The 15688-nt window shown below is 41.8% G+C and overlaps 1 protein-coding gene across 9 annotated transcripts in view; it reads right to left on the bottom strand.

Annotated features, from left to right (window-relative positions):
• Window positions 1-357: 357 nt before the first annotated feature.
• Window positions 358-15688, bottom strand: part of CELF2 (CUGBP Elav-like family member 2) — a 342189-nt gene continuing 326858 nt past the window's right edge. For 6 of the 9 annotated variants that reach the window (XM_026091227.1, XM_026091229.1, XM_026091223.1 and 3 more), the window contains 4 exons: window positions 14575-14706; window positions 9068-9265; window positions 6455-6598; window positions 1077-1955 (listed from right to left, as the gene is read on the bottom strand). In XM_026091227.1, coding sequence (XP_025947012.1) covers window positions 1828-1955; window positions 6455-6598; window positions 9068-9265; window positions 14575-14706 — 602 coding nt within the window. In that variant the 3' untranslated portion in view covers window positions 1077-1827. Of the gene's footprint in view, window positions 430-1076; window positions 1956-6454; window positions 6599-9067; window positions 9266-14574; window positions 14707-15688 lie in introns of those variants that run through there. The other 3 variants (XM_026091224.1, XM_026091225.1, XM_026091226.1) reach the window with 3 other exon arrangements.

Here is a 15688-nt window from a genome sequence, read left to right as displayed (position 1 = left end):
AGGCAGAATGCCAATCCCTGTATAATACTTTCAAGTCTGTTTTTTTTTTATTTTTTTTTTTACGAAAAAAAAAAAAAAGGAAAGAAAGAAAACATTTTGCCACAGGTTGTTTTTTTTTTTTAAATCCTATCATTAATTTAATCTAAGAAGAAATTTTTCAGTCTTGCGTGAATGCAGCAATGGTTTTTTTTTGTTTGTCTGTTTTTCACATTGACTTCCCAGATTTCATAGCTAGATGAGGTCACATGCAAATTTCGAAAGGTCAGACTAGCTCAAAGGTCAGGAGGAGAACCAAAAATGACGTGAGGTCAGAAAGACATCAGAAACAATGACGGGACGATGAAACTGTTTTTTTGGTTTTTTTTTTTTTTTTTGAGACGCCACAGGGACATGCTAGGCAAACGATGGGCTAAACGGGCATGGAGATGTCTAGGGAAAAAACAAGGAAGAGGAAAAAAGTTACACAGAATCTATGCAGCACAAACGAAAGAAAAAAAATCACTTTTATGGGTGCGGGAGAAAACGAATGCAAATCTTTTTTTTTCTTTTTTTTTTTGTATCAGTAGAGTCTAGGAGCCATTCACATAATTTGCATTAACTCACAATATTTGTCAACACGAGCACGATGGAGCCCCAAGAGAATCCGTCTGCAAAGGAGCAGAGAGAACGGATTCCTCTTTGGGGGGAAAAGAGAGGAAAGAACCAGTTTCTACAAATGTAACATAAAGGTCCGGGGGGGGGTGTGTGGAAAAAAAAAAAAAAGATCAGACAACCAAACTTTAAACTAGGTAATGGAAACTACGAACAAAATAACCAAGACAAATACAAACAGGAGGATAAAAGCGTGAACTGTAAAGGGTGGAGGGTTCAACAGTGAAAAAGCGCCCATTCTTGGCACAATTACTCTAGAGACTACTTCAAAGGATCTAGCTAGCAGAGAGCTGCTCTTTAGGTATCCAATAAGTTAACAATAGGCAATAAATAACTTCCATTATTTCTGAGGCAGTAAAAATTTTGTATAAAAATAGAAATGCTTTTTACAAATAAAATTTACAGGCCTGTGGCTTTCTTTTTTATTATTATTAAATTTATCTCTCAAGAAACATCAAGTATTGTCACTCATTTTATTTTTATTTTTTTATTTTAAACCCTGTAGCTTTAGAAACAGATCTCTAAATCTTTTTTACATTAATCCTTYCCAAAAAAAACCCAAAAACCCAAGAACTTAAAAAAAAAGTGAAATATAAAGACGACCAGTGTAAAATCAGACTAATATATAACAACACGTCGATTTGAACCGAAAAAAAAAAGAATCAAATCTTCTCAAAAACAAGTTGATGTAGTGGAAAGACTTGTTTCAATTTTTGTTGCAAAATAAGTGCTTCAACTGGCATGAGGCCATTTTGTTTAACCTATAAACTGCTGGTGCCACCCTGGTAAAATAGGATCCCTCCGTACAAAACAACTATTATTATTATGTGCTAATGGCACCAGGGTTCACAGAGTTAAATTGCACATTTTTGTGTGCGTGTGTGTGTGTGCTGCTTTGAATTTCAAGATGTTTATTTTTTGTTTCTGTTAAAAAGGAGATAAATTATGCTGCAAAACAAAACACAGTAACACAACTCAGTAATCGCTTGGCAAAGAAATGGGAGCCAAGTCTAATAAGGACAAGTGGGGAAATGGAAGTGGTGACTGTAAAAATAACTGTCTCTTGGTGAAGGTTGGCTATATGTTCTTTCTTAACCCCCCTGCAGAGGACAGGTTTGCTCATGGGACTTACCCTAAGAAAGCTAAAATAAGAGCAGTAAGCATCTGGGGTTAAGATCAGTAAGGTTTGCTGTCATTTTTGGAGCGTTTCAGCTGAACCTTCAAGCGTTTCATGCCAATCTGAAAGCCGTTCATAGCCTGGATGGCAGCTTGTGCGGAGACGGGATTGTCATAGCTAACAAAACCTGCGAGACACAGAACGGAGGCGGGAGAGAAAGCGAACCACGGGTTAGAGCAAATTTCAGAAGGCTCCTCGTTTGGATTTCAGTATTAGCAGCTATTCGACACATTGACCTCATTCGCAATTATTTCTCTGATTATAATTCCTACGCCTTTCCTCTCCCGTTCTCCTTCCTTCCTCTTTACCTTCATACAACACTCCTTTCCTAGCGGGGATGCAGGTGGCCAGCTTTGGCGTAATGCAGTTTCCCAACCTGTTATTTATCTACCTACCTTCGGTGCTGAAGATACTTATTACGGTAACATTTATCACCGTAATGTTTACGTACCTCCCAGCCTATTAGGAAGTACTATTAGGCCAGTCTGCAGATGGGAAGCTGAAACAGAAAGCCTGGTTAAAGACACAAAACCTGAACTTGGATGCCTATAGGCATTTTGCATCTCCCAATGCAAGTTCACGCGCGCTGGTCCTGTGCGGCATGAAGCACTGGTCTCCTTGGGTCTAGCCTAGGACAGTTGCAATATTAGTATTTCTCCAGCTCCTTCCAGTTCCAGATCTCAAGGTGCATTAAATGTTAATTAATTCAGCCTCCTGCTCCCCAAAGGGGTGTGCAAGCATCGAAATTAAGCAACATCATAAAGACAACGGCAGGGCTTGACGAGAGCTCCAGATTTTCTGCTCCTCAGCCCTGAGCACTGACTAGGGGGATAACGCTTGCTCGGGTAATGCAGAATTGGCTGGCCCGGCTCATCTTCCTTTTCCCCCGGAGACTACAAATGCTCTGCTCATAATGGACTCAAACCTCCCTAATTCTGGAAGCTCAACATTCATTTTCATGTCTGGGCCTCCCACTCGTAATTGTAAAGCTCTCCTAACTGCTGCTCTGCCTCTGCTCCAGCTAATTACTACTCTATTCCAGCCCACTATTATGCATCTGCTTTGAAATGCTCCCCGGTCTTTCCACTTGAATTTGCCTTAACACATATCCCTTCACTCCATTGAAGCACGGATCCCACACACTTTGTTTTCAGCACTGACACAGACGCTTCTCAGCTCCTCTCTTCTACTAACTTCCTTCATCTGTGCTTAGCATCTGCATCCTTTTCTGATTCTTAACCTCTTTTTACTATCTTTTTTACTTGTTCTTTTATGGCTTTTGCTTATCTCTCACTGCTGCCCTCTTCCATCTTCAGTGTCAAATAATACGTTTTCCCCATTGTAAAGAAAAAAAACCCTATCAAGTCATTCGGTCCCCTGGCTGCCCTCCTTCCTTCATAGACCCAGTTGTTCACCTTACCTCAGCTTCACCAAACTATTTACCTAAGAGTCTTCTCCAACAATTCAGCCTAAATTCTGCTCCTTCCACTCAAAAACACCTCTCACTCAAATCTCCGTAGACTTTCTTCCAGCCAAAACCAAAGTGCTCCCTCTGTGTTCTTCCATGGTTGATTATTCATAGCCTCCTTAAGGTATAAGAAGTGTTCCTTCCTACCTTCCTTGGTTTTGGTAACTCTTGTCACTTCCTCACTTTCTTCCCTTGATCATTTCTTCCTAATATTATTTCCATATCCTGAAGATTGCTCTCCTCCTTTCTCCCCCACTATTTTCTTCTAGGAGATCTTGCCCATTCACATGGCTTTAATCGCTGCAGGAGTGCAACACTGCACTCCTGTGTCTACCTCCATCGACACACAGATCTCAGCCTCGGTTGCTGGGATTTCCTCCAGGATAGAAAAGTAGTCTACCATGAACTGGAAGGTAGCTGCAGCATTTTTCAGGCAAGTGCTCCACAATCAAGGTGTAGCAACTGCTAACTATCTTGACAATTCAGACTTTTCCTCTATAGCCCTCCTGACCTTCATGTTGTTCTCCTAAGTTCATTTGAAATTTTCTATTATGAACTTACCATCACCCCTTTTTATCTTCACTAGTTTCTCAAAGTTAGGCATCTGATCTAAACTAGTCACTTAGGTGGCATCTGTAAGTCAATGAAAGGAAGCGGGCACATTCAGAGGTGACTTTTCCACCCACCACTCGCCTCAGCAATGTAGATACCTCCACTAATGACAGAGGAATAATTAGCTTAGGCTATGCTTACCTTCCAGAGGGCAGAGATAAGCCACCTCATTCTATATCTCTGTATTAGTTTCCTTGACTCTGCCACAAATTCAAACATACGCCCACGCTATGCTGCCTCAGTGGCATGGGCCTTCCTATCCAGTTGTTTTTCCCCTTTTCAGTTTGTCTCTCCACACAGAATGCTGTACGCCTGTTACACTTGCATCTTGTCCCTTATTGAGAACCTTCATTTATAAAACTTAGGGAGGAACCCGGCATTCTCTCCTTTTATTTATCTTTTTTCTGATTGCATCCATTCATCAATTCTTGCCTGAAATTTAAACTACCAGTTACATGTGAAAGGGATGATGTTTCTTATCAATTTTCAAAGAACTTGCCATGACGATATCCTGTCATGACGAGCCTGATCTTTGTCTTAAATCTTTAGGTACCTCTATAACCAGGATAAATATTTTTAATCATTTGAGTAACCCTTTTTCTATGAAGCAGACAGCATTTATGCATTGATGTCATTGGGTCCCCCCTCCCTTGCCCTACTTTTATGCTCTCTCACTTCTGTTATTCCAGGGTTTATGAAAGGCAAGAGAGAAGCTTAAAGAGTGAAACACTTTGACTGCTAAATCAACCAGAGCTCAGGAGAGCTCTTGGAAGGGTATTTCCAGGGGTAAAAGGGCTGTCTTGTCACCCTCATGGGGCCAACACAAATATGGGGCCAAAACAACAAATAGACCGTTCTTGCTAATAAAGTGGAGAAGGTATATACATAGATATAGTATGTTAAACCAGCAGGATTCATTCTGGCTTTGCCTGTGATTAGCAGTATCACACAGGTGGTCACCTACTGAATCAGAAAATCTCAACTTCCTCTGCCACTGCAGTACTTTTTGCTTTTAAAGCTGAACTCTCTCACTGGTAGAAGAATATCTGGGGAGGAAGAATGAGAAATTTAAATCATAGTGAAACCTGACTAATGCCAAAAAGGCAGAGGACTCCTCCATCTGTTGGGTATTAACCCTCTCCCCATCATGTTCCCCCAAGTAAAACTCAATGCTTCATTCTAAGTTAGATAACCGTGTCCCATAAATCAAGACAAATAGATAGGCAGTTAATGAAAGAGTACAAGGAAATCCACCAAAAGCAAGTGTGGGAAGTGAGCTGATGAACTGAGCCCCCTGCCCAAACTCATCTATGTTCTTTCAGGATTAATCAAAATGCAGCAGCTGTGATGACCATAGCTTGATTTGACATCTCATTAAGATTCCTGGAGACCTCAACAATCATCTTCTCACCCCAGCATACAGACTCAACTGGTTGCAGATCAATGGGGATCCCATTCCAATTTCACTTTTCAACTTTGCTACAGCCCCCAGGAGTGTTTTAACCCATTGCAGAAATGTATGGGACTGTATTAGTCTAGGAATGAACAATTTTTGTAAAGCCTCAACAGATGTAATTCTTCAAAAAGGGCCTGGAAGAAAATGCAAAAATGCAAAAATAATGTAGCGTCCTTTCTCTAAACCTGGTTAACTTTCCAAAAGAACTAAGGGCTTGTCTTTGAGTGAAGTACATGAATGATTATTGGGCCTTGTCTGTCTAGATAAATTCAAACCATTTCAAAACAGGTTGAAGCACAGTAGTTCTTCTTGAATGGTCCTTGTGCAGACAAGCCCTTAGACAGATACATTTTAACAAAACCTAGATTAAAAAAAAGTAACGATATGCAAGCTAATCTATATTATTCAGAAGACATCATCCCATCTAGCCAACCCTAGAACTTGTTTTATGCCAACATATCATATTCTCATCCTTTACCATCTCATTTCCTGGCAGCTTCAAGCATCCCCTGGGAAACCTGGCACTGAGTGTGCGACGCTGCCTTCATCCCTGCCCTATGGCAAGGCGAGGTGCTGCCTTTCATGATTCACTGGACCCTCCTGCAACTGTTGTAGCTATGTAGCTATAAAGTGTTGTGAACTACATGCACACCCCATTCAAACACTAATTGCACAATCTTGTACTTAATTCAGAAGAAAGAAATTCCTGTAATGTAGAAGTAATGGGTTAAACATAGAGCATTTTAAAGTGGCTCAGCTATACAATGGAGAATAATTAGGTACCCATAATAAGGCAGCTTAATAGTATACTAAATGACATTCCCCCATATAGGGTGTAATTAGTTTCATGTACTTGACACATTCACGTGAGATGTCAGGCTGGAAGATTATTATTGTTTTTTCATATCCAGTTTTTACTTAGAACTAGTTTGCCTGTGCATCTTTCCATTCATTTGAGGATTACGAGTCCATTACATTGGGAATGAGATTCCAGAATGACATTCTCACATTGTCATTAATTTTCCTGCCCAGCCCCTTCTCAGTGCAATGCGTGTGGTTTTTACTATTTGATTTATTAAATCTGACATACCAAAGCACTTGCTCAGATTGGTCTGTTTGTCAATGAAGACTTTAGCAGAGATAACATTTCCAAAAGGCATGAACATCTGCAGAATGTCCTGGTCTCCAAACTCCTGGGGTAGGTGGTAAATAAAGAGGTTTGCCCCTTCTGGACCTTTAGGAAAACAAACAAAGTATGAAAACAGCTATTACAATTTAATCTGTTTTTTCCATAATACTTACTGAAGGTGATGGTCAGAAAGCATTCCACTTCCCGACTTTGAAGGAATAAAAGTAAGTGGATCATCAAAGGAACAGAGCTGAAATGCAGCTCTTAAGAGCATCCTACCTTGAAAAGTGTTTACTTGCTATGTCTACTACAAAAGAAGTTAAACTGCAGCCTCTCTCTTCAATTTGCACGAGTGTCTTTCGGTGTAATTAGCGTTAGAAAGCAGGTACGCAATGTATTACCCTCGCACAACACCCCACAAACTGCCCTACACACCCTCAGGGGTTTGTGGGTTTAACTCCAGCTGCGGGCACGTATGGAAACGCAACGAGCTGGGGTCAGATTTCAATATCAGAGATTGAAACTGGAGTGTCAGGACGTTGGCTGTGACAGGAGGGAAAAGGGTAAGGCAAAACAAAGCTTTCTGGCTGGAAGTCAGGGAAGTCAGAGAGAGAAGGATACTCAGATTGGTTGCCAGTCATTTCAGAATGCCCGTTTTTTATAAAAGAAAGATATTCCCTCTCTCTATCTCCTGGAAGAAGTTTTGTAAAATGATTAAAAAAGGCCAAAAATAGTAGCTGGGTTGAAATGAAAGCGGCTTTAGTCAAATTTGAGTTTGCAAAGAAAGATGCGCACCAAAGCATCTTAGTTTTGAATATTTTTTCTTAGGAAAGCGTTCTGCTATGGACACGCGGCCTTCCCACTCGGGGACCAGGAGCAGAAGTGGGACACAAAGGGGTCGAACGTTTCTGGCGCAAACAGATCTAGAATAACCTGTGGAAGCACTGCCTTGTTTAATGCATTGCAAAGCCCACATGTGCCTCAGATGTCTTTGGTTTTCTAGGGAGGGAGAGGAAAGCACACGCCAGATTTAAGGAATACCTTCTGCAATAGATTGCAAAATTGCCACCTGGAAATTAAATGAAATTTCTTCTTACTGTAAATAAACTACCCTTTCCAGAAGATATGTCTTAAAATGGTAAGCAAAACTTATTAAACAATAGTTGCAGTATATGCATGAGACAGCTCATTGTGCTTCATGATTAAATATTTCTGTACTGCTTTTCACTGGTTATCCTCAAACACTCTGGACTCTTTACCAGTCCATCAGAAACCATATGTTAAGAGACAAAACATGGCTGTCAGTATTTAATGATGAAATTTATTCACTTTAACTTTACCAAAAGAAACAAGATATGACAAAAAAAGACTCTAAAAGAGACACTGCCACTTCACAATACTAAAAAAATTAAATCTACACTTAATATGAATGTTCATAAACTGAAAAAAATTAAATAGAAAAAAACAAAGTCTCCTCTTTTATTTAATTAATTTAATTAATTAATTTATTTAATTAATTTATTTTTGGTGTCACATAGTCTGTCGTTATTGAGCAAAGTGAGTGAAATAAAGACAAAAGCAGAGCACCAAAATAAGGAGAAAAAATTCTGATTAAAAAATCCTTTCAGTTTAAATAGTCCATGCTGTTAGCAGTAAATCAGGTAAAGAATTTAGAGAAAATATACATTTTAACTCCACAGTGTCCTTACATATGTAACAGCCAGCTGGGGGAATGCCAACTTTGTCTTCCTAGGAAACACCACATCCCAAAACAGCGCAAGATATTACTTTAAAAGAGGATGAAAATACTTCTCTTGAGGATATCATACTAGGTTTATTTCCAAAGCTTATCACTGGCAAGAGCAGTAATGACAACACAGATGCAATCTTAGAAAGCCTGCAATATTCTCCGGTCCTCCTAGAATTAGCCGAAATTTCAGAGGGGAAGACGAGAAAGCCATGAAAGCAGTAACAACCCCCCCCAAATGCTGGGGAAATGTGTAGGGAGACCGAAAAAGAGCAAGACAGGGTAACCTCCTTTTACTAAACATTTTGCAATTAGCACTCATTTATCCTTCGCGGGAACTTCCCGCGGTTTGTTTTGCTCCGCCGGCGCAGGCAGAGGGGCAATCAATCACTCGCTTCCCCGCAAGCCCCACAATTAAGCAACGAACCACTCAAAGCGAGAACGGATCTTGCCATTAGCTCACAAACTTAAACCTAATCAGATTAACTCTGCTACGGCAGAAAGCAGAACCCAGAAGGCGAGAGCGCGAGAGGGTCGCCCACCGCCTATGTCCCATAAAAGGCTCAGTTTTGTTACCGGTGCCTTTTTACAAGCGGCAGCCGCTTTTATATGACAAAGATGGGGCAGTAAAATACATCTTCAGGGCAAAAAAGCGAGTGAAGTCAGGGGTCAAAACAGGAGAGAAGTTAGGAATGAAAGATGAGGCTAAGCGTGGTCCTTCATTAAGGACCTTCTGCTCCGTGAAGAAAGAAACCCAAGACACCGCTTTCACTTGGCCGAACGTCGTTTATTGATTCGACTCAACGCTCGGCCCACAGGACGCTTACCTTCCTTCTGGCTGCCGGCCGCGCTCTGCTGCTGTAGCAAGCTCTGGCTGTACAAGGTGGGCAGCGCGGCGGCCGCGTACTGCTGGATTCCTGAGTAGGCCTGGGTGAGCGCGTCCATGGTGCCGGCCGTGCCGTTCGTCAAGCCGGTGGCGCCGAGTCCGCCGTTCAGGGCCGCCATACCTGAGAGCATTTGAGCAACTTTACAAAAAACCCAACAATAGAGAGAAGAAATTGCACTTGTTCATTAGTGCTTTCCGAAAGTCGCCGCTTCCACGCGACGCCGCCGACGGCCACGCATGCAGGCGAGCACTTCACCGAATGGCACCGAGACACGACTTTGGCGCCAGGGCCACTCGCGCGCAACGGTCGGACAAGCCCATTTGCATGCAGCCTGCTCCTGGCAAGTCCCACAGATCCCTGCTTGCCGAAATCCTCTTTGCCCACCTCCGTCAGCACCTGGACTCCTGCCTACATGGCGCTGAGGGTACCTGAAACTGGGAGAGCGGATGCCACTTGACCTGCACCCCTGCAAGTGGGGCCACGGAAAAGAACAGACCCTGGGAAAAAAATGGGCATTGGGCATTTTGGCCAATGTCTTTAGCAACAGGGCATCACCGCTCCATAACAGATTAGCAGCCTATGCAAAGTTAGCGGAGAACCGTGATTTATCGCATTAATTGCACTGGGGAACAGCCCTCACTAAAATTATGGGTTTTGCCCCTTAGGACGCTGGGCTGCGACGCCCAGCGCTCCAACCAAACCAGGTGCCTCTCCATGAAGGAACAAAAGTATTTTGGTTCTAGCAATGCGTTCCTCCTCACTGGAAGCAGAGCCACTTCATTCTTTTATTTAAAGCAATTCTCCCTCCTGATAAATAACAAATTATTTTAACTGGGACGACTGCCAAAGAGGGAATTTCAGCTGAGGTCGCTAGCTGTGCATAAAGTGGCATCCCTCGCGCATGTAAGTGATGTGGCCTGCAAAGGAAGTTTTGCAACGGTTGACAAACTCCTGGGCTACAGCATCTCTCTGTTGCTTTGATTCCTTAGCGTGGCTCCTAAGTGAGCCGCATTAAAGTGAAAAATGTTAATACCTGTTCCTTCAGAAACTCCAGAAAAAGTGAATTTTCTGTGGACAGTCCCTCTGGCAGTGGAAAGGGTGCCCGACTTCAGAGACCACCTTATCACCTACAGCTCTGACTAATGGCACAGGAACGATCACTGCTCAGCAGCTCTGAGAATTGGGCCAGATTTTCTGCACGGCTAGCCATCCTGTGCTCCCCCATTTTTGGTTGAAGAGCTCACAAACAGCTTAAGAGGGCTTCATCAGGCCCCTTAAGGTACTGTAAATCAGTCACCAGAAAAATGGGGCATCCAGAACTACCAGTGACCATTTCTCAGATACTGGCTATGAAGTGTAGCCTCTGTGTTGGCAAAATGATGGGTAAAGAGGGGGCTGGTGGGGCCATATTAAGGAGCCAAAGGCTATCAAAATTAAAAAGAAAGAGAGGGATTAATTTCAGAGCAATAATAACGGGTTATATGTAAATTGGAGGAAAGTGAGGAAATTTAGCAGAGGACACTTTATAGTGAATTAACAATGAGATCTATTAGACTGGGAAACAATATTCTTCAAGGAAAGTGGCATAAACCTTATCACACGAGTAATTTGGAGACAGAAAGTACACCGCAGGGAATTATCCGGCGTTGACAGAGGAGGATAAAGATGCTGACCTACTAGTTTTCTTCCATCTCTTATGTAGATTCGAAAAGCGTATTCCTATGAGTCTCCAATAATCAGGACAATTGCTCTAGTGGTACCTTTCTGGTGCCACCTGAGTCTGTGCCAATTAAGAGGACTGTACTGCATATGTTATACCTTTTGATATTACTGTAATTTGTGTGACTAAACACTTGACAGAGATGTGATATTCTTAGCCTTTGCTTAATAAAATGTCTTGCACTTTGAAGATTTCGCCTTCCCTGCCACCCCATTTTACAACGTTGCTGTTTCCCGACAGGAGATAGTGCCTACCACTGCTTTGAACATGAACCTCCATCAGAGCACAAGAGAGCCGCATCCGTGGCATAATGTTTCCAGATTTAAAACAAAACTTGAGAAACCAATATACAGCCTGTGAAGCATCTCATGCCTAAAAGGCTGGGCATTTTGAAAATGAAGATTCAAGCCAATAGTGGTGATAACGCAGTAATTCGATACTGAGCCCTACCTTAATCCACTCTGAGGTTTCTGTATTGAGGTTTGTGTCATTGCTTGCATGGACGTGCACACAACACTGGTTAAATAAAGGCTCTAGATAAAGCGCGTGTCTGCTCTCCCTTTATTATAGCGTTGAAAAAACTTGATAAGAGAGGAAGTATTAGGACAACAGGTTATCTTTTGTGAGTGACCAGCCTATCAGATAAACACGCTTTGTGTTGCTGTGGGTGCTTTCACCTCCAGTCAATAGCCCCTACCAGCCAAATGATTTCAGCTTTGCAAAGAGACAGCCTGGGCTCGCCGCTCTGCGTCTGCAAGGGCGCTGCCACCGCTGCCACCGTGCACATGTGGGCCTCTCCCTTCTCAGCAAAACAGCTCTGCGGAAAGGCCCCAGCATTTGCTTTATTCTGCCTTTTTGTATTTTTTACGAAATCTTCAAGGGCCGGCTGCCCTTACACCTCCCTGCCATCTCTGTATTATCTCTACCAGCGCGTCGCAGCCTTATTGAACTCTGGTGCCTTTCTCACTTCTTGGGAATAACTGTTCTATGTGAGGCTCTCATCTGTGGCCTTCCAAATTTTTTGAGTTATTCTATATAATACAGAAGTGGCAATGCTTAGTAACTGCAAAGGTCTCTCAAAGTGCTTTCCAAGTACTTTCAGATCTGTCACAAACACTTTTATCTCCATTTTACAGATGCAAATATGGGGGCAGAAATGCTAAGTAGCTATCCGGGGGTCACATACAAATATTTTGCCATAGCTGTCCAATATCCTGAATCCATGGTCTTCTCTCTTAATTGCAAAGAACTTCTTCCTTCCTCTTTATTCATTTTTCCTTATTATTATATTTCTTTTTGTTAGTTACATTATTTAAATTTATTTCCCCAAAGGAGATGGTCTAATGTTCTGTCATTTAAGGTTTTAGATGCTTCGAGCACAACTGAGGGAAGACTGGGTCATCACAAAATTGTGAATCCCCAAAGGCACGTACAACTGTTGCCTAACCCTTGGAAACAGCTAAACTTACCATCCTCCACTTTCTTTAAGGCCTCCAGGCATCTAAAGTTATGCTTCTTTCTACAACTAAAAGCGCATCACTAAATTCCAGCTTTGCTGCACAATTACTTCAGTAACCTTCACAACAAAATAACACTCTTATTGGAGTGCTTGTGACCGCAGTGCACGGTGAAACAGCAGACTCTTTGCAGACGAGATTTACTGAATGCAAGCTCCTAAAGAGGTTTGAGTGTAAACAGCTGGATCAGCAATAGTCACTAGGCTCATGCTTAGTGACCGATGCATCATTAAAATAGACAGGGGAAGTTTCTTGTTATAATTTGGACAATGTTTTGCTATCATTAGCATCACAAGTGCCTGAAATTGATAATCAGTGTCACCCTTTTGAGAGAAACAGGTGCCACAACACAGCATATGTGGAAGCAGTTTCCCCGCTTTAGACCTCTCTCACATATGTATATACTTATGTATATATATAGCCAGATATATCCACATACATTTTATGTAGCTTACATATAAACAGATACTCTAGGCATATACACTGTGTCCATAAAAACATCCACGAACAAGATTTGGGACCAAAACCGTTGTTGGTACAAGTCCATGGAAATCACCGTGGCCTAAAACAAGCCAGAATTTGGCACTACATTGTGAATACATCACTAATACTTCAAACAGCACACGCAGATAAGTTTGCACACATGTCATCTGAAAATACTTGAGAAAATCTGAAATCTTTGCTTGCAACTTAGCAAGAAGCGCTAAAAGGAGTGTAACAGAAGGATTCCCACAGCAAGTGAAGAGCTCATGGGTGACTTATTCCTGGTCAGTCTTGAAGAAGGGGATGTTATCCTGGAGTGCTCCAAGGTGCTTGGGTGCTTAGTACTTGTGGGGAGGAGTGGCATGCCATACTCTGCTCTTGATACCGTAACTGCTTATAAACCATGGAAAGCATGGTTTGTAAAACAAGACTGTTTACCAGGGAAAAGACATTTAATGATTTCTAACTCATGATAGGGTGTATCACTGAGAGCGCTCTTGAGAGTAGATAATTAGCTTTTCTCGCATGCCATCTTCAGTGGCTTGCTTTAGTAATATGTAAGCATAGGAAAAGAAGCTAACATTGGCCATTTGGGGACCTAATATGGTTACTTTTCTTAAACCGTTCTTAAGCCATATTTACTATGAGGTTGTTTGTGTGAAAGACACATGTCCTTGCCAGAAGCAAGACCTGTTTTACACAAGGCCCCATGCAATCACTCACCATTGCTACATGGACATCCATTAACCCCCCTTCCTTCCCCGCTCCCAACAATGACAACCAGAGATCACAGAACAAAAGGACTGAGTGAGCAGCCAAATCACACTGACAGAAAGGACATCATGCAGAGCATCAGAGTGAGCAAGTGATACTGAGGAGGACATCCATTCCTGGGGGTACATTATGATGGCTCATGGACTGGCAATGACCAAGGAGATTCCTTGCATTGCAGAAGGAAATGCAAGGAACAACAGCAGCTAAAAAAAAGGGAGGGGGAAAATGCAGCTGGAAAAATCTCTTCCATTGCAGGCAAAGGTGAAGTCATCATAACAGAAACGGAATAAAAAGGATCACTGTTCTTCAGGAAAATCTTGACCAAGGTTAAGAACAAGGGAGAATGCTCTCACAACTGCCACCATCTATTTAGCTGGAGATGTCAGGGTTTGTTTAAGAGGTCATTGGATAGATGTCCGTGCTCTGGTATTACAGGTGACTGACTGCACCGTTCTCTCACACTTGCCAATTAAAATCCAAAGAGCTGCCTTTACTTTTAAGGCAGATATGTTGCTCTCAAGTCAATTTGATAATTCCTAAAGATATTTTCAAAGGACTGCCTCTATGGCAAACATGCATCTCTTATCACTGCATTTCTGAGTGTGCTTTGTATGGTGAGGTGATATAGCTGTTCTCAGACTCCCCAAATGGAAAAGGAGCCTCTTCTATAACCTAAATAACCAGAATCCCTGGTGACTTTCCTTTTACCTTTCATTTGCCCTGCAAAAAAAGGAGTCTTTTTGCAGGGACCCAAGAGACTTCACTTTGCAGAGCAAGCCATGTGAAACTTTAAAGACTCCAGGACTGCATATGCACCATGAATGGAACTAGATCAACTTGACCCCCTTATTTTTCCACATAGATTAAAAATAATCATATCTTCACTTTACAATTGATAGTTTTTGTGGCATGATAATTGGGGAAGGCTGTCCACCACAGCAATAAATACTCACTGTTTACGGTACCTGCTAGTGCATTAATATTATTCAATCCAACAGTGGCTCCAGCCAGTCCTTGGAGAGTACCCAGAGAAGTCAAAGAATTCATGGCTGCACCAGCCGTGGAATTAGCAGTTGATGCAGCCACTAAAAGAGAAAAAAAGAAAGGCAAAATTAAGGTCATATTTTGCTTATTTTATCTGATCACAAAATAGCTTACAATAATGCTGGATGCAACAATAGGGCTTCTTGCAAGAGGAAAAAAAAAAAAAAGGAAAATCAGACCAACCTTGCTCAAGAAATTACTAAAATGATTGTTCATGGATAGTGTTGATGAGTCTTCAACTCTAAAGACTGGATGACAAAATTTAGCACTGTGCTATTACTTGCAAATGTAATACAGAAATGGTAAGCGTGAGATCAGGCACTTTCTCAAAGGTTTGTCAATCAACCTAGCTTCCCATATTGATCTGCTAACTCAGCTATTGAGATATTGCCATTTCTTCAATACTGCCATTGAAAAAAAAAAGCTACTCATAGCAATTTTGTCATACAACAGCTTTTTGTTCTGGGCTCAAGTCTGCTAAGTGAAATTTGAATTAAAATTTCTAAGTGAGACACTAGTTTGCCATTATGGCTGCAGGGCACTGCATGAACACAATTTAAAGCTCTGAAGTTTACAAAAAGCAATATGACTTACAAAATACAAAACATAATTATTATCCATTTTGCCCAAGACTTTCAGTCTATGTTTGGTCTAGTTTGGTTTGGTTTTAGTCCTATGTTTTAGTCTCTGTTTTTCAGCCTATGTTTGTAACTACTCATGTAGATGCGCCCCAGAAATGATACATCCCCCAAAACTCTGCCCCAGAGGAGGAGCTGAGGCTCAGGTCATTGCTGCTACTGTGCCAAAGTAGTGCTGAAGATGGATGAGATGAATCCATGAAACTACGTGGCTCAGGAAGAGACAGGGCCTCACTCTCTAGCATAGGAAAGTAATAAGGCACCTTAAATCTATCATCTAAGACAGGTTGGATGAACTAGAAATGTGTCTCTCTCACAGAGGGTCTTGAATAACCAGCATAGATTAAATACTTAACTTACAGGTAGCTGAAGTTAGATCAGATGA

Source organism: Apteryx rowi, unplaced genomic scaffold (assembly GCF_003343035.1).
Source record: "Apteryx rowi isolate R43461 unplaced genomic scaffold, aptRow1 scaffold_9, whole genome shotgun sequence".
NCBI classification, from domain to species: Eukaryota; Metazoa; Chordata; class Aves; order Apterygiformes; family Apterygidae; genus Apteryx; species Apteryx rowi.
Note: the sequence above shows the minus strand (reverse complement) of the source record. Positions and strands in the feature narration are given on the sequence as shown.